Below are 20975 nucleotides of genomic sequence, written 5' to 3' on the forward strand. Positions count from 1 at the left end.
TGTATACACAGTCGGGACAAGTCCTGACGGCTCCCAGCCGAGATATGTTACTGGAAGGGCTCCGGGAGAGCTGAAGCATCCAGGGTGTGAGGATAGTGCAGCAGCAACAGTTACCACCACGGGCCGGGTGTGCCCACACCAGCTGCTCGTTGCCGTGACGGCCAGCACCAGGCCTAAGCCTCACGGACGTGGAGTCCTCCTGTTACAGGACTGCGCGCCCCCTCGGCAGATGAGGGAGCCGAAACTGGCACGACTGTGGAACTTGTCCAAGGGCACACAGCAAGCTGAGTGGCAGAGCTGGGATTCAAACCCAGGTTTGCTTGATACCCAAACCAAGCTCTTTTCACTGGCGCAGCCTGAGGACAAGGATCCCCAGGTCCTGTTCAGTCTCTGTTAAGACAAGATGTCATGAATGTGGCACAGTCACTGACAAGGCCCGGACCTCAAGGGATCACTGATGCAGTGGTGAGGTCAGATGGCAAAGACGCCTCCTCCTAAGGTCCCTAACCAACTTCACTCCAGCACCAGGCGATGACAGTCTGGCTACGGTGGGACCACCGCATCCCAGCTACAAAGCCCTCTGCTTCCTGAAATCCAGGCCAACACTCAGGAAAAAGGCTGAAATACAGCCAGCAGTTCAGTTCAGTCATGGCCTGGAGGAAAACAGGCAACCTCTGGCTACAGGGAGCGTGGGGGCTGCAGCCACGGAGCCCGTCTTCTTGGCCTCCTCTCTGCTGCATCCAGCCTCCCAGGCCCCTGCTGGCAAGGGCTCATGGCTGGACAAGGACGAGAGCTGCTCTTCACAGGGGTGGGCCCCTGGGTTCCGGAGGCAGCACTGAGAAGAATAGTCCTTCCTCTTTTCCTTGAGCAAGCGCTCCTTCAGAGTCTTTGTGTGAGCCCCAGAACAGATGGGAGGCCCCGAACCCTTGGTTTCCTCCTGATAATCTGAGCAGCAAAGGAATGCATTTCCATGAGGGTCAGGGACTTTGCTGGAGGCCACTGGAGACAGGGCTGGGTCAAAGGCCCCATGGTCCTGGATAAGCAGTCCTTCCCTACAGCCTCGAAAACTGGGGATAAGGTTTGTGGTGCTCTGGCCTTCCGCCTCTTGCACTGCTCTTCACTCAACCTCAGGAGGACAAGGCTGCCAGCTGGACTGGCTCCACCAGAGAAAGCCACTGGCCATATTTTTTTTTAAAAAGGTCATTGCTTCTGAAGGCTTCTTATCATTAGCGGAACCACATTAGCTCCCAGGACCTAATCAAACCAGCGGTCATTCTTGTTGCTTCCTCCCCCAGAGGTAGGGGCAGAGTAGAGCCAAGTCCACTGAGGAAGGGAAAGGACCTGGATTTCAGGGGCACTTGAGCATGTGTTAGCTTGTGAGCAGGAAGAGAAAGGCACAGGTGCAGACAGCAGCTTAGAGAGGGTCCTATGGGCAAACACAGCTGGGCAGGGTGCTGCCCTTAATACCCTTTGCAGGTCCTGGGGGTGTGCAGGACGAGGGTGGGGGGAGAGTGGGACTCAGGTGGAGACAGCCCTTCACCTGGCCAGAACTGCACTGATCACAGCCTCCCCTTAATCCATGGAAGCAAGGTCAGCATGGGCAGCAAGCACGGAACCATCACTAATTAGGCTCCACGGAGCTCGTTTCTGCATCCAGGTCCCAGGCCCCGTATGGGGGTCTTGTTCCATTTGGGGGTATGCTTCCCCGGCAAGCTCTGCAGCCGGCCACTGGCCTAGACCCCCCTCTTGAGAAGCTGAGCAGCAGAGTGCAAAGCATCCTTTTGTTTTTTCCAGCCATCTGTTTTCAAACTGTGTGTTCTCAAGTGCTCCTGCCGCAGGAAACTTCCCTATGCTAGGCCCCCGGAATGCAGGGAAGGAGGATGGGTCTGTCCCAACACAAAAGGCCCAGAGATGTCTGGGGTCCGCTGTCAACAGACCTGCTTTCGTGATGCTGCCAGGAGCCAGGCTGGTGTTATCCCCATCAGGGTCTCCTCAGAGCAGAGACCATGTTGCCTGATACCCTCCACACCATCTCGGACAATCTTGTCCACCTTCCAAGGTTCGTATATAAATCACCTCCAAATTGTTCCTCTGGACCAGGCCTCTCCCCTGAGCAATTCACTGAACTCCTGCTGTGCGGGGCTGTGGCTTCCCTCTGGCTACTTCATTTGCCTAGGCCTGGACTCTCCACATGGCAAAGGGGCAGAGAGTAGAAAGATCTCGTGACAGGGGTGCCTGGGTGGCTCAGTAAGTTAAGTGTCTGCCTTCCGCTTAGGTCCTGAACCCAGGGCCTGGAATTGAGCCCCGCATGAGGCTCCCTGCTCAGGGGGGAGGCTGCTTCCCTGTCTCCCTCTGCCCTTCCCCTCTGTTCATGTTCTCTCTCAAATAAACAAATAAAATCTCTTTTTTTTTTTTTTTAAAGAAGGCTGTCATGACACGCAGGCGGCACAGGCTGGTGTCCTGCCTCCGCCTGGGGGAGGTCAGTTTTCAGCACTGCTTCTCCCCTCTACCTCTGGCTATTTACTCTGAGGGGGCCAGTCACACAGTGACCATCCCTGCTCCCTGAAATCCAGTCAGGGTAGGAAGGGCAGGACCAGTCCTGAACACGCCAGCACCGCCTCTCAGCCCACCTTCTGCCCTGGGTCGTGTGTGAGTGGAGCTGGGACGAGAACCCTCCCTCTCGCTGCAGAGCCAGAGAGATGAGCCCTGCAGGGCTGTTCCTGGCCCGAGCCTCTCGGCTTGGGAGAAGGGCCAGGATCACGTTTTGTGCTTTCACCAGCTTTTGCTCTTCACGAGCAGCACAGCTCCCCACGTGGGGATCTTGTACCTCAACCAAGAAAAGCAAAGCTGCTAATCTGACAAGATCAATCCTCAACTACCGCAGGAATGCAGCCTGCCTGCCTGCTCTCACCAGGGACTGCGCTGCTAAGTACCTCGAGGATTCCTGCTGCCCTGCAGAGCCTGGAGCTCGGTCTGCAAGGGGGGAAGCTGCTCCACACCGGTGTGTTCGACCTTGCATCCTTCCAGGCACAGCTCAGGTGTCACCTGCATGAGGAACTCCCCTCACTCATCTCTCGCCAGCTCTCCCCACCTAAGGGCCTCCTCTGTGCCTGCACAGGCCTCTGTCCTCACCGCTCTCAGAGCGCATATTGCTGCGGATCTGTGTGTGTGTGTGTGTCTGTGTCTGTGTCTGCGTGTGTGTGCTGCCCCCCTTAATCCGTGTCTGCATGTGTGTGCTGCCCCCCTTAATCCTGAGGTTAGGAGGTACAGACGAGGGAGGGAGGTCCAGAGTTTCAGCCACCCCGCCTTCCTCCCTGGGCTCTTACCACTACATACTGGTGCTTCTCAAGCCATCTGGGAAGAAGCAACAGTTTGTTTTGCTTTTGAAACCTCCAGTCTGTTACAGCATGATACTGTTGATTTCGGCTCAGGTCTTGATCTCAGGGGCGTGAGTTCAAGCCCCGCACTGGGCACTGGGCTCCACGCTAGGTGTGGAGTCTACTTAAAAAAATAAAAATAAGGGCGCCTGGATGGCTCAGTCAGTTAAGTGCCTGTCAGTGGCGCAGGTCATGATCTCAGGGCCCAAGAATTAAGCCCTGAGTCGGGCTCTCTGCTCAAAGGGGAGTCTGCTTCTCTCTCTCACTCTGTCTTTTCCCCTGCTCATGCTCTCTCTCTCTCCCCCTCCCTCTCATAAACAAAAATTTTTCTTTCACCCTTAAAAAAAAATAAGGGTGCCTGGGTGGCTGAGTTGGTTAAGCATCTGCCTTAGGCTCAGAGCATGATCTCAAGGTCCTGGGATCCAGCCCCACATTGGGCTCTCTGCCCAGCAGGGAGTCTGCTTCTCTCTCTATGTTCTCTCTCTCACTCTCTCAAATAAATAAAAATCTCTTTAAAATAAAGAAATAGGGACACCTGGGTGGCTCAGTGGTTCAGTATCTGCCTTTGGCTCAGGACATGATCCTGGAGTCCTGGGATTGAGTCCCACATCGGGCTCCCTGCATGGAGCCTGCTTCTCCCTCTGCCTGCTTTTCTGTCTCTGCCTCTCTCCCTCTCTCCCTCTCTCTCTCTCTCTCTCTCGCTGTGTCTCTCATGAATAAATAAGATCTTTGAAAAAATAAATAAAATGAATTACTAGAAAAGTTAAAATACATATAAAACATAAGCTCCATTTTTAAATGATTAGATTCACTTGGCATAAACTTACTCTAGTTGCTACAGACATTTCTAACACTTTATTACCAATTTCTCAGAAATCTGGTGGCAGACCAGGTCACATCGCTTTTGATTCCATAGCACACAACAAGCTTCCTGATTGATGCCCAAGGGTTTTGCCCAGCATTCGCCTTCTGGAGATGTTGGAGAGAGGCCAAGACACACATGGCTCCTCAGGTCCTGAATCTGGCAGGAGAAGGACATGCCGACATCATCAGGGGCAGGCAGCAGACTGAGGCCTAGCCCCACATCTGTAGCAGATGAATTTAGAGCCAGGAAAAAACCAACAGGTTTTCTGCAATGTTCACCAGTTCAAAGAAGTAGGTAGGGGTCCCCAATCAAGTAGGGAAGGAAATTTTTCCATGGAAAACAACTTCTGGCCATTTACCACAGACTCACCTATAAGGGTTAGTGTACAGAGCAAAGAGGAAGGAGATGGAATGCCCAGCTCTAAGACACAGGGCGGGGAAGACAGGGCTGGGGGTGGCAGAAAGGGGAGGCTGAGACAGGAGCAGTGTTAATTTAAAAGCAGATCATGGACTGGTTCCCAGAGGTCAGAACAACCGACACAGCGAATACATGAAGAAAAAACTGCCAGCGGAGAAACCAAGAGGACACAGGTGGCAACTCCTTTAGCTTCAGGCTGGAGCCCAAGTCAAGGCCAGCTGTTTAGCCTGTCTAGAACCTGCAGGGCTGTAGACCCTTGGGCACTGGGCAGCCCCAGTGGTGCAGTGGTTTGGCGCTGCCTGCAGCCTGGGGTGTGATCCTGGAGACCTAGGATCGAGTCCCGCATCGGGCTCCCTGCATGGAGCCTGCTTCTCTTCCTCTGCCTGTGTCTCTGCCTCTCTCTCTGTGTCTATGAATAAATAAATAAAATCTTAAAAAAAAAAAAAAAAAGACCCTTGGGCACTATGCAGAGAAGGCTGAGTTCCTGAGTGCTCTGCACCTCCCAGAAAGGCCCAGCCCCCAGGGATTTCCTTGCAGGGGTACCCACTGAAAATATTTAAAACACTCTCCAGGGGCAGCCCCGGTGGCGCAGCGGTTTGGCGCCGCCTGCAGCCTGGGGTGTGATCCTGGAGACCCGGGATCGAGTCCCACATCGGGCTCCCTGTGTGGAGCCTGCTTCTCCCTCTGCCTGTGTCTCTGCCTCTCTCTCTCTGTGTCTATGACTAAATAAATAAAATCTTAAAAAAAAAAAAAAAAAAGTTTAAAAAAAATAAAAAAAAATAAAACACTCCAATTAAAGGAAGGAAGGCAGGAAGGAAGGAAGGCAGGAAGGCAGGAAGGCAGGAAGGCAGGAAGGAAGGAAGGAAGGAAGGAAGGAAGGAAGGAAGGAAGGAAATAAATGGAATTTACATTCCCCTACAGGCTCATGGTTCACGGCCAAGACTCAGGACATAAGGTAGGGTGGGTGCCTTTGATTCCTGGCTCTGTACTACTGTGACTGTGGCCAAGCTATAGCTAAACAACACTTATTCCAAAGGGTCACTGCACAGAATAAATCAAGTAATGAATATACAATGTTGAGCACAGTGGCTGGTACGTAGTAAAACTGTGTGACCTTTTATACACACAGGCTGTGTATGTCTGCCAATGGAACGTAAGGCCTCTGAGGGATGGATTACATGTATCTTATACAATGCTGAGGCTCTAGCACCTGGAGAAGGATCTAGCACCCAGGAGGTGTTCAAAAAACATCCGCTGAACAAATGAAATGGTAGCTATTATCATTAGGTTTAAAGGACAGTAGAGTCAATGTGGCAACTACTCTTTTTTTTTTTTTAAGATTTATTTATTTATTTATTTTAAAGAGACAGTGCTAATGGGGACAGGGGTAGAGGGAGAAAATCTTTAAGCAGACCCTCAGCTGAGCACAGAATCTGCTGCCGGGGTGGGCCTACAACTCACAAGATCATGACCTGAGCTGACACCAAGAGTCAGATGTTCTACCAACCGAGCAACCCAGGCACCCAACATGGCAACTTTTTAAGGGAAACCAGAGACCTCAGTATGATTAAATACTGGTATGAAGGAGACAGTAAAGAGAATGAAGATCCAGGTTCCTGGGTCTTTAGGTCCAAGATCCAGGAGAGGTTGAAGAGCCAGGGCACAAGAAAGGATTGACCTCAGAGAAGAGATATTATAGAGGACAGAAGTGTCAGGACTCAGTGACTAACTGGATATTTGGTTGAGAGAAGGAGAAAGAAGAACTCTCAGATTTCTGGCTCAGGCAACACTCTCAGGTAGATATTGGTGTCATTTACTGAAATAGGCAACAGGGGCTGATTAGATTTAACAGAAATTCAGTAAGTTGGGCACATTGAGTTTGAGATCCTTGAGTCATCCAAGTGGAGCTGTCCAGCTGGAAGTTGGGTATCTGGGTCCAGAGATCAGGAGCTGAGAGTCATTGGCACATAGGTGTTAGCTAATAACAGCCAAGTAAGAAGTGAAGAGGACCATAACTGAGCCCTGGCACACATCAGCATTTAAAGGTGGGCACAAAAGAAGAAGGCTGAAGAGGGACTGAAAAGGAACAATCAGAGAAGCAGGAGGAGAACTAGAAGGGAGTTTGGCCAAAGAATTACTGAGAGGAGAGAGTTTCAAAATGGAGGAAGAGACCAATACTGCCAAATACTTCAGAGAGGTCAGAAAAAGAGAAGCTCTTGGGTTTGTCAGTTAGTCCTTTCAAGTGATCTGAGCAAGAACATTTCAGGGAGGGAAGTGGTGGGAGTGGAAAAAGCAATTGTAATGAGTCTCTGCACACTCTTGGTTGGGGGGTACTCAACTTGCTCTTAGTCTGGAAGGACAATAATTTTGTAGAAGTGGATGGTGCTCTATTCTCCTCTATAATTTAGGACAAAGCTTAGTAAGGATGACTTTCAATCTTACCATCCCTCCCTGGTATTGCAGTGATAAGAATCCCAGGATCCTTCTTGGAAGAGCAGAGAGGGAGGATCTTTGGGATATGGGGATACCACATTGCCCTGGCCAGGAGCCCATAAGCTTTCAAACCCCCTGAAGGCAGTGCAATAGGTCTCCTCTGCGTTCTCACACAAGGGTCCCAAAACACACAGCTGGGACTCTGTCAATATTCCAGACTTCCTACCTCAGAGAGCTCGGCATGGTTTCAAAGGCCATCCCTACATTCTCAGGAATTCAACCAGCTTGGACCATGGCATTAATTCCTTATTGGTATGAAAATCACAGATACACACAGTCACAGATAGACAATGTGCTCCTTGGCCTTTGTAAAGCCAAGTGGATCTCAAGAGAAGGGAGGTTTTCCTCTGTAGAAATGGACAAGAAGGCAATTTCTACACCAGTACCTCATCAGCCACCACCAGACACCTGGTAGACTTCTGTACTATGGCTACTAGCCAGCCTATCCATGAGACAGCCTCTAGGAGAGGAAGCAGCACATGGCAGGTAAGCTGGAAGGCTCTGTGGTGCTTGGGTTCAAAACTCAGCTTCATCACTTCCAATCTTTATGACTTTAAGCAAATTGATCGATTCTCTCCACCTCCACTTCTCACACTTAAAACTGGCTCAATGACAACACCTATCTCCTAAGATTGTTGGGAAGATTAAACCAGAAAAGATAGGAAAAGGTCTCAGCAGAAGACCTGGCACACTGAGAAGTATTAGCTATCACTGCTGCTGCTGTCTGGCTCTGCAGCATGGCCACAGCCTGGGCTTGGATTCTGCTTTCTGCTGAAACTGCTTGACCCACACTTAGCCTGTAGATGCTATGCCTGCTCCCCATGCTAAGTGGCTCCACTGGCCACCATCTAAAAGACATTAAATTAAATCTTTCACCAAGGTCTGCCTGGGTGGCTCAGTTAGTTAAGTATCTGACTTGATTTTGGCTCAGGCCATGATCTCAGAGTCATGAGATGGAGCCCCACATTGGGCTCCATACTAGGTGTGGAGCCTGCTTAAGATTCTCTCTCTCTCCCCTCTAAAATAAATAAATAAGTAAAAAGAAATCAATCTTTCACCAAAGCACAAAAAGTGATTCAAAAGTAGGTAGCAAAGTATTGCCAGGAAAACGGAGTGTCAATTGAGGTTTCATCAGCTATACTTCTTGCTTTAAAAGCTTACACTCCTTCACTCCACCCCTAAAAATTACATTTTAAATATTTATCATGATCTATTCTGGGAGCTTCCTTCCTGAAAAAAAAAAAAAAACTTATCCGATCATAATAAAAGTCATTGAGAAAACAGAATTCACTTAGTAAGTGTCTAACATTAAAATTTTCTGGAATGATCAACATTTGTAGCCCCAAAATAGATCATCTCATTTCATTCTCTTGACTAATGAGATAAGTAATCCCCAGACTTTTCCAAAATCACACAGTATGTTAAGTGAGAAATTTGTGAGAACTTTGTCTCCAAATCTCATCTCTTTCCAATCTTTCATGTATTAGTATATGACAAAATAATAAATTTTCTACATCAAAAAAATTATTTTCTTCACTCTTTCCATTAGAAGAGTATTTTACCAACATCCCTCACACCTTAAGCCTCTCCATCTCCTATGGCCAGAAATTAATATCCACTCATAGAACAAATATTAAATGCCTACTAAGTGTTAAAGGCTCTATGTTAAGTGTTGGCAGCCATGGACAAGAGCACATCTCTATGCTGAGAAGTTCACAGTCTACTATGAAAGAAATATCAATAAATAATTTTAAGTACAATGACAGAGCTATGTAGGTGACACTGTGGTGGTATAGGTTGAGGAAAGAATAACTGAGTGGGTGCAGAGAGATGGAGGTCAGTCAGAGAATGCTTCCCCTTCCGTGAGACCAATACTGCTCAGAGCAGAGCAGATGCTCAATAAATCTGAGTTCCTTTGGGCCTTATTCTCCCCTCTTCCCTGTCTCTCTCATTAGAAGAAGATGTCTCCAAGCAGGCAAGTCTCAGGAAAAGAAAGGCAGACTTCCCAGCAGACAGCACAAAGGGTGAAAAAGGGAACAAGCTGGCTTCCTGAGAAGCAGGACTCTGTAGGCAGAACAGGCTGGCACATTGGCATCCCTTCCATTACCACCGCCTGCTCCTCCATATGTACCCCAGTGTGAGAGTCAGTGACTGGGTGGGCTCCACAAGGAGCAAGGCTTAGAAATAGAGTAAGAATGTATGTTTCACAGAGCACTCAGTGGAAAAAAAAAAGATAAAGATTTATGGTTTATTTTTATTAGACTGTGTCAAAACTAACACATCAAAAATGCATTAAGACCTTCTGTGTCAAAATGTTGATGCTATAAAAATCAAAATCCTGATTTTACTTAGTACATTTGGTCAAAATAATCAAGAAATGCTAGCTACAGTGTGCCTGGGTGGCTCAGTCAGTTAAGCATCAGCCTTTGTCTCAAGTCATGATCCCAGGATCCTGGAATGGAGCCCTGCTTAGCAGAGAGCATTCTTCTCCCTCACCTTCCCACTTGTGCTCTCTCACTATCTCTGTTGTTATCTCTGTCTCTCTCTCTCTCTCTCTCTCAAAACAAAACAAAACAAAACAAAACAAAACAAAACAAAAGGTAACTACCCACAAGGAAAAAAAGTAAACAAACCTAAATTACAACATCACTCCTAACACCACAAGCAACACAAAACCAAACAACAACAACAAAAACCCAGATGGATTAATAATTCAAATATAAATAATAAAGTTATAAAAGTACCTGAAGAAAGCATAGAAGGAGGCACCTTCACAGACTACTATGTGCAGATGTAAATCCAAAAACTGCTTGCAGAAGGCAATCCACCAGGAACTTTCAAAGTTTCAAATGCTTATAATTGTGATCCAGAAATATTATTCTTTATTCTTGATGATCTTAAATGTGTAGGAAGTGACGCACAGAGAAGATTATTCAATGATATAATAGTAATAGTAAATGATGTAATTTGTAATAGTAAAGATGAGAAATTACCTAAATGCCCATCAATAGGTAATCACCTAACTAAACTATTATACATCTGTACAACTGAATGCCATGTAAAACAGAATAAGGGACTTCTGTTTCTAGCCATGATGGAATAACAGGGATGAGGTTTAACCTCTTACCTTTAACAACTAGAAAACAAGCTAAAATACACGAAAACACACACACACACACACACACAACAATTTCAGACCACTACAAGCGGCCAATGGTCTTTCTGAGTTGAGAAAACAGGTCACAGTTTAGAAGACCAAAGAGGCTAGAATTTGTGGAGGAGACTAGGATAGAAGATAGAGTTGTATAGAAAGCTCTAGAGATCTGCAAAGGGGTTCCTTAGATCTTTGGCCAAGCACTCATCAGTATATGTGAGAGGAAACTCTGAGGCTGAGGGAAAACCACCAGGAAGCAATTCCTGATGCTCATACGGGGCTGGGAAGTGTTAGTGTTCACACAAACCCAAGTGGAAATAAGTCCGTCAGAGTGGAAATATCTCATAAAGCACAAGGAATGGGTCAAATCCTCAGAATGGTACCACATGAGAAATGAGGATAAATTAGCCCCAGACAAAAGACTGCTCACAACCTGCACTAGTGGTGTGAAAAGGCAGCATCACAAGGCTACAACTGATTCCAAGTAACTCAACCCCATGCCCAAGCAAAATCTAGCACTCTTTAAAAGAATATGACAAAATCTAGCACAGAAAAATGTAAACTTTGCAATGTCTGGAATCTAATAAAAAATTACCAGGCAAGGAATACAAATAGCCAAAAAATAGGGGTCATAACCAGAAGAAAAATCATCAGGAGAAACCACCTCAGAAATGACAGACATGATGGAATTAGCAGACAAGGATGTGAAAACAGCTATTGCAAATATATTCCACATGTTCAGGAAGGTAGAGGAACACATGAGCATACCAAGGAATGAAATGGAAGATATAAAAAGACCTAAATGGATCTAGAGAGATTAAAAACTCAATATCTGAAATGAAAACATACCAGATGGGATAAACGGCTGACTGGACACTATAAAAGAAAATTCAGTGGACAGGAAAACACAGCAACATCAACTATCCCAATGAGGCACAGAGAGAAATAAGATCGTGGGGGTAGGGAAGGGAAGAGCATCAGTGGCCTATAGGATCCCTTAGAATCCAGGGAAGAAAGGTAAGGTAGAAAAAATATTTAAAAAAAAATAAGGATAAGAAAAAAGTCCAAATCTGATTTTTAAAAAGTCAACTATGAACCCATAGATCCAAGGAGCTAAAAAAAAAAAAAAAAAAAAAAAAAAAATTCCCAAACCAAATTAAAGAAAACCACAACAAGCCACATCATAATCAGGTTGCTGAAAATCAGTGACAAAGAGAAAATCTTAAAAAGCAAGCAGAGGAAGATAAAGACATTAAGTATGAGGTAAAACAAGATAAGAATGACAGAGACTTTCACTGGAAACTATGTAAGCCAAAAGAAAATGAAGTTCTAACTTTGAAGTACTTGGTATGTGTGAAACTGTCAACCTAGAATTGTATACCCAGTCCAAAAAAAAGAACAAAACACCCTTTCAAAACTTAATGTAAAATAAAGATTTTATCAGAGAAACCAAGGCTGAAAGACTGCATTATTGTCAAATCTGATTCATAAGAACCATTAAAAAAAAGTTCTTCAGGCAGAAGAAAAGAGAAACCATATGGAAATATATATCTCTACAAAGGAAGAAAGACCAACAGTAAAAATTAACTTGTGGGTAACTATAATAGACTTCTCTCTCATTAAAAATTAAAAAGAGGGCAGCCTGGGTGGCTCACCGGTTTAGCACTGCCTTCAGCCCCGCGGTGTGATCCTGGAGACCCGGGATCGAGTCCCACGTTGGGCTCCCTGCATGGAGCCTGCCTCTCCCTCTGCCTGTGTCTCTGCCTCTCTCTCTGTGTGTGTCTCTCGTGAATAAATAAATAAAATCTTTTTTAAAAAAATTAAAAAGAAATTGGGGGCACCTGCCTGGCTCATTTGGTACAGTATGCATCCAACGCTTAGTCAAAGGGTTGTGAGTTCGAACTCCACGTTGGGTATAGAATTTACTTAAAAATAAAGTCTTAAATTTTTTAAAAATTAAATTGTGGTAAAATACACATAGCATATTACCATCTTAAACTTTTTTTTTTTTAAGATTTATTTATTTTAGAGAAAGAGAGAGAGCACACAAGGAGGGGAAGGGACAGAGGGAGTGGAAGAGAGAGAATCCTTAAGCAGACTCTCCACTGAGCATGGAGCCTGATGCAGAGCTCAACCCCAGGACCTTGAGATTATGACTCAAGCCAAAATCAAGAGTTGGACACTTAACCTGAGCCACCCAGGTGCCCCCATCTTAAACATTTTTTTAAAAAGATTTATTTATTTATTTATTTATTTATTTATTTATTTATTCATTCATTCATTCATTCATTCATTCATTCATTCATGATAGACAGAGAGAGGCAGAGACACAGGCAGAGGGAGAAGCAGGCTCCATCCCGGGAGCCCGACGGCAGGACCCGATCCCGGGACTCCAGGACTGCACCCTGGGCCAAAGGCAGGTGCTAAACCGCTGAGCCACCCAGGGATCCCCTAAACATTTTTTCTTTTTTTCTTTTTTCTTTTTTATTAAGATTTTATTTATTTACTCGAGAGACACAGAGAGAGAGAGAAAAAGAGAGGCAGAGACACAGGCAGAGGGAGAAGCAGGCTCCATGCATGGAGCCCGACATGGGACTCGATCCCAGGTCTCCAGGACCAAAGGTGGCGCTAAACCACTGAGCCACCCGGGCTGCCCTACATTTTTTTTAAAGTAAGCTCTATACCCAACGTTGGGCTCAAACTTATGACCCCAAGATCACATGCTCCACCAACTGAGCCAGCCAGGTCCCCTCCATCTTAAACATTTTTAAGTGTACAATTCAATAGTGTTAAAGTACATACATACATATCATTATGCAATCAATTTCCAGAACTCTTTTCATTTTGTAAAACTGAAACTCTTTATCTATTTTTTCCCTTTGCAAAAACTTTGCATTTACTAGAAAATAAAGTTAATTTTATTTATTTATTTATTTATTTTTAGTCTTTATCTAATAAACAACTACTTCCCACTGCCCTTACCTCCAGTTGCTGGCAACCATGATTCTGTTTTCTGTCTCTATGAATTTGACTACTCTATGTAGCATGTAAGTGGAATCAAAGGTATTTTTCTATGACTGGCTTATTTCACTTTGCATAATGTCCTCAAAGTTCACACATGTTGCAGCATATTAAAATTTCCTTTCTTTTTCAGGTTAAATAATGCTCCACTGCATGAATGTACCATATTTTGTTTATCCTTCCATCTCTCGATAGACACTTGGATTGCTTTGGCTATTGTAAAATAATGCTGCTATGAACATGGGTGTACAAATATCAATTTAGGACCCTGCTTTCATTTCTTTTGGGTATATACCCAGAAATGGAATTGCTGGGTCACAGAGTCATTCCATTTTCAATTTTTCTGAGGAATTACCATACTGTTCCCAAACTGACTGGACCATTTTACATTCTTTTTTTTTTTTTTTTTAAGATTTTATTTATTTATTTGACAGAGAGAGAGCACAAGCAGAGGAAGCGGCAGGCAGAGGGAGAGGGAGAAGCAGGCTTCTCGCCAAGCAGGAAGCCCATTGCAGGGCTCAATCCCAGGACCTCGGGACCTCGGGACCTCGGGACCTCGGGACCCCGGGACCATGACCCTAGCTGAAGGCAGATGCTCAACTGACTGAAGCATGCAGGTGCCCCTCATTTTACATTCTGATCAACAATGCACAAGGGTTCCAATTTCTTTGTTGTCTTCATCAACACGTTTTTCTCTTTCTTTCTCTCTATCCTTCCTTTCTTCCTTTCTTCTCTCTCTCTCTCTGGATAGCAACCATCTCAATGGGGGTGAAATGGTAGCTCACTATGTTTTTGATTTGCATTCCCTAGTGATTAGTGATGTTGTGTTTGTTGGGTCCTTTGTATATCTTCTTTGGAGAAGTACCTATTCAAATCTTTTGCCCATTTTTTAATCAGCTGTTTTGTTGTTGTTGATATGTGTTGAGCTGTAGTTCTTCATATATTCCAAATATAACTCCACATCAGATGTATGATTTGGAAATATCTTCTCCCACTCTGCAGGCTGCATTTTCCAGTTCATTTCTAAATCACTTTAAATAGCTGACTATTTAAAACAAAAATAAATAAGAACAATGCTACGTGGATTTATAATACATAAATGTAAAATGTATGACAAAAATAGCACAAAGGACGGGGGTGGGTAATGGAACTATACTGTTGTAAGGTTCTTAAACTCTAGATGAAGTCCTGGAATATTATATTAGAGTAGATTACAGGATTGCTTGGGTGGCTCAGTCGGTTAAGTGTCTGCCTTCAGCTCAAGTCATGATCTGGGATCATTACATCATCAACCCTGAGATCAAGCCCTGTATCGAGCTCTCTGCACAGCAGAGTCTGCTTCTCCCTCTGCCTCTCCCCTGCTCATGCTCTCTCTCTCAAATAAATAAAATCTTAAAAAAAATAAAAATAAAGACAGATTGTAAACACTAGAACAATCATGAAAAATATAAAACAAAGAGGTACAGCTAACAAGCCAACAGTATGGGTAAATTGAAGCCATAAAACACACATTCAATTAGTCCAAAAGGAGGCAGAAAAGGAAAGAAAAAAAGAACAGAAAATGGGTATCAAGATAGTAGATTTAAATCCAACCATATTGATGACTACATTAAAAGTAAATGGTGTAACCACTGCAATAAAAGGCAGACATTGCCAGGTTGGATAAAAAAGCAAGACTCGACTATGTGCTGTCTACAAGAAACCCACTTTAATTATAAAGACACGGGATGCCTGGGTGGCTCAGTGGTTTAGTGCCTGCCTTTGGCCCAGGGCATGATCCTGGGGTCCCAGGATCAAGTCCCACATGAGGCTCCCTGTGCGGAAGCCTGCTCCTCCCTCTACCTATGTCTCTGCCTCTCTCTCTCTCTCTCTCTCTCTCTCTCTGTCTCTCATGAATAAATAAAATCTTTAAAAAATAATAATAATTATAAAGACACATATATTTAAACATAAGAAGACCAGTTCTAAATTGAACCAGCCCTGAGAACCAACTTCTCTGAGGCTCAAGGGTAAACAAAAACATATGCTGCCCCACAAACACACACAATAGTAAAAGTATGGGGAAACCTCAAGCACAATGAAGCTAACTCTAAAAAGGCTGGAGTAGTTACATAAGTATCAAACAAAGAAGATTTCAGAACAGAGATTATTATACCAGAGAAGAATGGACATTTCAAAATATTGAAGGAATCTATTCACAGCAAGGGAATATAACAATCCTAAATGTATAAAAACTAGTGGCACAGCCTCAAAATATGTGAAGCAAAAACTAATAAATGAAGACTTCAACATCCCTTTGTCAATAACTGACAGAAAAATCAGTAAGGATGTAGGAAACTTGAAATAATCAACCAGTATAATCTAATTGCCATTTATAGACTACTCGATCACTGCAGAAAAAAAATTTTTTTAAATATTTATTTATTTATTTATGATAGAGAGAGAGAGAGAGAGAGAGAGAGAGGCAGAGGAGGAGGGAGAAGCAGGCTCCAAGCACCGGGAGCCCGAGGCGGGACTCGATCCCGGGACTCCAGGATCGCGCCCCGGGCCAAAGGCAGGCGCCAAACCGCTGAGCCACCCAGGGATCCCCTGCAGAAAACTTTTAAATGCACACTGAATATTTATCAAAACAGACCATAGTTTATCCCACAACTCAGGTCTCAATCAACTTCAAAGTGTTAAAATCATACAAGAAAATATTCTGATTACAACAAAAGTAAACCAGGTATCTATAACACAAAGATATTTGGAACAACCTCAAATATTTGGAAATTAAGCAAAACACTTCAAAAGAACCCATGGGTCAAAGTAGAAATCACAAGTGAAGCTAGAAAATATCTTTAACGCAAAGAAAATAAGAATATGATATCAAAATTTGTGGGATGTAGCTGACACAGTTTATAGAGGGAAATTTATAGCACGAAATCAAGGAATCAAGAAATCAAATCAGTGGTCCTAACTTCTATCTCAATTAACAAAGAACAAATTTAACCCCAATAAAGCGTATGGTAGGAAAAAATAAAGGTGAGAGCAGAAAACAATGATCATAGTGAAAAAATGAAAAGAGAAAAACCAATGAACCCAAAAGCTAGTTCTATGAGATCAATAAAAATGATAAACCTCTAACCAGAAAGACTAAGAAAAAAAGAGAAAATACATAAATTACCAATATTAAGCATAGTAAGCCAATACATTCAATAACTCAATGAAATCCACAAATTCCTTGTCTGGCACAACTACCAAAGAAGAAACAGGAAAACCTGAATACAAATAAGAAAGCTCTAGATCTAATAAAGAAATGAAATTCTTCATTCTTTTTTTTTTTTAGAAATGTAATTCTTAATTTAAAAAGCCTTCCCACGACGGGATTTTTTTTTCTAAGATTTATTTATTATTTGAGAGACAGCATGGGTGAGTGAGAGGAGAGACAGAGGGAGAGGGACAGAAAATCTCAAGCAGAATTCCCACTGACTGTGGAGCCCAGGGCTCGATCTCAAGACCCACAAGATCATGACCTGAGCTGAAACCAAGAGTTGGGAGCTCAACCACCTGAGTCACCCAGGTGCCCCAAAGGGATTTTCTTAATACAAAACCTAGGTGGCCCTAGATATCTTTGCTGGTAAATTCTATCAGTCATTTAAAATATAAATATAAAATAAAACCAGGGGGATCCCTGGGTGGCACAGCGGTTTAGCACCTGCCTTTGGCCCAGGGAACGATCCTGGAGACCGGGGATCGAATCCCACGTCGGGCTCCCAGTGCATGGAGCCTGCTTCTCCCTCTGCCTCTCCCTCTGCCTCTGCCTCTGTCTCTGCCTCTCTCTCTCTCTCTCTGTGTGACTATCATAAAAAAAAAAAAAAAAAAAAGAATCTTTAAAAAAAAAAAAAACAGTACTAGTTCTGTACAAAACTTTCAGGAAACTGCAGATGAAGGAGTATTTTCTCACTTGTTCTATGATGTCAGCATTACCCTGATGCCAAAACAGAACACTATTCAGCAATAAAAAGAAACAACTGGGGGCACCTGTGTGGTTCAGTCAGTAAAGCATCTGCCTTTAGCTCAGGTCATGATCCCAGTGTCCTGGGATCGAGCTCCACATGGGGCTCCCTGTTCAGCAGGGCGCTTGCTTCTCCCTTTGACCCTCACCCCACTTGTGCTCACACATTCTCTTCTCTCTCTCAATAAATGAATGAATGAATGAATGAATGAATGAAATCTTAAAAAAAAAAAAAAGACCAAGAATACCAGAACGCGGCTCTGGTAAAGAAGATGCCTATATCCAGCCCTCTGTGTTTCAAGTGCCTCCTGGACGCCAGCTTATATACCCAGCATACTGTGATTGGGGCCCAGGAAATGCAAATACAGGCGACACAAGATCCCAAGCCTCAAGGAGTTCCTGGCCCAGCAGGGGGCGGGGGGCTTGGTGTGCGCAACTCAAGTCTCTGCCCTTTCCACTACTGTCTTCCCTCATCCCCAGCTCAAGCTCTCTCTTGCTGTCTCTCTCTCAAATAAATAAAACCTTAAAAAAAAAAAAAAAAGAACAACAGATACACACGATACACATATGAATCTCAAATGCATTCTACTAAATGAAAGAGGTACACTCAAAAGGCTTCGACTGTATGATTCCATTAATATAACACTCTGAAAATACTACAGGAACAGGAAATGATCAGTGGTTGTCAGGGGCTCGGGGTCAGGAGAGAGGTTAACTACAAAGCAGAACAATGGAACTTTCAGGAGCCGATGATGGAAATGTTCTATTGGACTGCTGTGGTAGTTGCTCAAAGGTATGCATTTAGCAAAACTCCTACAACTACACCAAAAAGTAAATTTTACTGTATGCAAATTAAGCTTCAATAAATCCTACTTTCAAAAAATTATAATATATCCATACAATCATATGTTATACAATCATTAAACAAATAAGATTATCATATATGCTGATAAGAGGATAATCTCCAACATATATTGTTAGGAATAAAAAACAAGATACAAAATAATAAGTATGTGATGTTTCTATTTATGGTACTACTGGCAGTCTCTGGGGCAGGGATCTGGAGCAGGAGTGTATGCCCTTTTACATATTTTCAGTTATTATTTAACCATATGCTTGTATTACTTTCGATTAGAAAAAGCCAAAAAAACAAACCACATCTATATCCAGGTCAAGGAAAACTCACAGGCATCTGGTCCAGGGGACTGAGTCAAGTAAGCCCTAGAAAACATGTATAAGGACATGGAACATAGCACCAGATACTTTAGAGCTGCTCAATAAATAGCTGGGGGAAGAAAGTTATTTGGAATCAAGTCGGAAGGCAGACCTTAGACAAAGAGATCCCTATCTGGAAACCAGATATTCAGCCAGCAGACCCCCGTTTTTGACAAGGAACTAAGCTTGATCACTCACATTAGAAAAAGAAAAGGAGTGGGTTGCCTGGGTGGCTCAATAGGTTAAGAGTCTGACTTTGGCTCAGGGCCCTGGGATCGAGCCCCGAGTCAGGCTCCCTGCTCAGTGGGGAGTCTGCTTGTCTCTCTCCTGCCTCTCCCCTGGCTCATGCCCTCTCTTTCTCTCTCAAATAAATAAAATCTTAAAAAAATAAAAAAATTTTAAAAGAGAAAGAAAGAAAGAAAGAAAGAAAGAAAGAAAGAAAGAAAGAAAGAAAGAAAGAAAGAAAGAAAAAGAAGCATAAAAACCACATATTCTGGATTAATTTCAGGCAAGCTGTTTCTCAACACTCCTCTGCAAGCACACTATGTGCCCTAACCTCACCCTGCTCAGGCATGGATGCAAGCTGTTCCCCCAGTGAACAGATCCCACCCCAAGAGGCCACTTCCAGGGCTCCTCTGCGGTCTGAGTCCTACATCCCATCTCCCAGAGGTTCCTGGGCAGTCTTTCCTCCAGCCCCTCTAAGTCAGACACTACAAGAACTTTCTGAAGGAACAAAATGACCCCGACAGTCTCACTGCACTCCAGGCTGCAGACAAACCCATCCTGGCATGTCAGGACCTTCTCTACACTATGGCTTCATGGAAAGAAAACTCGAGAGGAAAAGGCAGATATGTAAGCAAGGCCCCTCAGCAGTGGTAAAAGGAACTCCCGGGGTTTGGCACAGTTTCTTTCAGCAGGCCCGGTATCAGGAAATCAGGAACTCCAGAATGCAAGATGGACAATGAGAGGAGGTGCTGGAACAGCTAGCCTCTGAAACTCTTCTTTGTTTCTTGCTTTATTTGGGTATGTTTCCCTGAAGCTGGGTAGTTCTGATACTACAGCTCGGCTCGGAGCTTCTGTGCTGGGTAGCCTTGTCTGGCTGCCTCCGGGTACCTGGCTTCCAAGGAGCAACCACACAGGTTCAACCCATTCCCTCCCCTCCAAAGAAACAGGCTGGCAGGTGTAAGCTCCCAGAGGCAGGACAGAGTACGGTAGAGCAAGGACATAGAGCGGGACTGAGGTAGGAACCAACCCAAAACAAGTCCTTTCCAGGCACCCCTGGACTCAAGGACACAGTGAGTGAGTTACAACAGAATCTCGCATGCTCAGAGCACATCACTTATGCAGCATTGGGGTTCTGATTCCTGGGCCATGGACCAGGCCATCTGGGCGGTGGAAAGAAACAGAAGCACTTACCGGGGAAAGATGGCAGTCATCAAGGCCGAAGCATAGCCAGGCTTGCAAGCTCCCTCTGAAAAGTTTGCATACTTGGTGGCTAACTCAGCAGGCCTATGGGGAGAGAAGGAAAGTCACAGCTTGCCGGGTACAGAGCAGTCAGTGGTGTTCATTCTTGAAGAGCTGTAGGTAAAGAGCTTGAATAAAGCTTCATTGTCTATAATCAGCCTTTCAGCCCCTTTTCCACAACAAGGGTTCAGGGGGAAAAAAAATCCCAAACCAAAAAACCCTAAAGGAATAATAGATAGATAAATGAGCAAGGCCCCTCTGTAGAATTTGGTCAAAGGGGGCGCCTGGGTGGCTCAGTCAGTTGGGTGTCTGCCTTGGGCTCAGGTCATGATCCCAGAGGCCCAGGATCCCTGCTTCTCCCTCTGCCCTTTCCCCTGCTTGATCTCTCTCTCTCTCAAATAATTTTTTTTTTTTTAAGATTTAAAGTATTTATTCATGAGAGACACAGAAAGAGAGAGGCAGAGACACAGGCAGAGGGAAAAGCAGGCTCCATGTAGGGAGCCCGACGTGGGACTCGATCCCGGGTCTCCAGGATCATGCCCTGGGCTGAAGGCGGCGCTAAACTACTGAACCACCCAGGCTGCCCTCAAATAAAAAAAATAAATAAAAAAAATAAAAAAGAATTTGGTAAAAGGAACTCACTGGGTTTTGCACAGATTCCTTGCAGCAAGCTCAACTCAACACCAAGGACGTGAGGAACTCTGTCCAGGCTCCCGGACAAGGCACATGGAGCCTGGAGACCCAGGGAGAGAGCCACCCAGGCTCTGACAGTCGCGGGCACTGCCCTTCCAAGCCTCATCGGGGGACCCGACACGCCGGCCACGCCTGCCTCTGCTCTCTCCACACACACACAGTGGCAACCACTCTCAGGGGCCTGAGCGGAGTCAGACAATGTTGGGGCTGTTGCTGTAACAACTAGATGTTTAGTTGAAGATGCTCTCCTGCTCTCCTATCCTCTCTGCCTGGAACGTT

General features: G+C 44.6%; 1 protein-coding gene across 15 annotated transcripts in view; it reads right to left on the reverse strand.

The window, feature by feature from the left end:
* Window positions 1-20975, reverse strand: part of ST3GAL3 (ST3 beta-galactoside alpha-2,3-sialyltransferase 3) — a 198136-nt gene that overhangs the window by 57380 nt on the left and 119781 nt on the right. For 9 of the 15 annotated variants that reach the window (XM_049094074.1, XM_049094072.1, XM_049094078.1 and 6 more), the window contains one exon: window positions 19956-20048. The exons of 3 other annotated variants lie outside the window; for them this stretch is intronic. In XM_049094074.1, coding sequence (XP_048950031.1) covers window positions 19956-20048 — 93 coding nt within the window. Of the gene's footprint in view, window positions 1-4239; window positions 4399-19955; window positions 20049-20975 lie in introns of all 15 variants that reach the window. 3 more of the 15 variants (XM_049094082.1, XM_049094081.1, XM_049094080.1) reach the window with 1 other exon arrangement.

The sequence above is a fragment of the Canis lupus genome, chromosome 15 (genome assembly GCF_003254725.2).
Source record: "Canis lupus dingo isolate Sandy chromosome 15, ASM325472v2, whole genome shotgun sequence".
Classification (NCBI taxonomy): domain Eukaryota; kingdom Metazoa; phylum Chordata; class Mammalia; order Carnivora; family Canidae; genus Canis; species Canis lupus.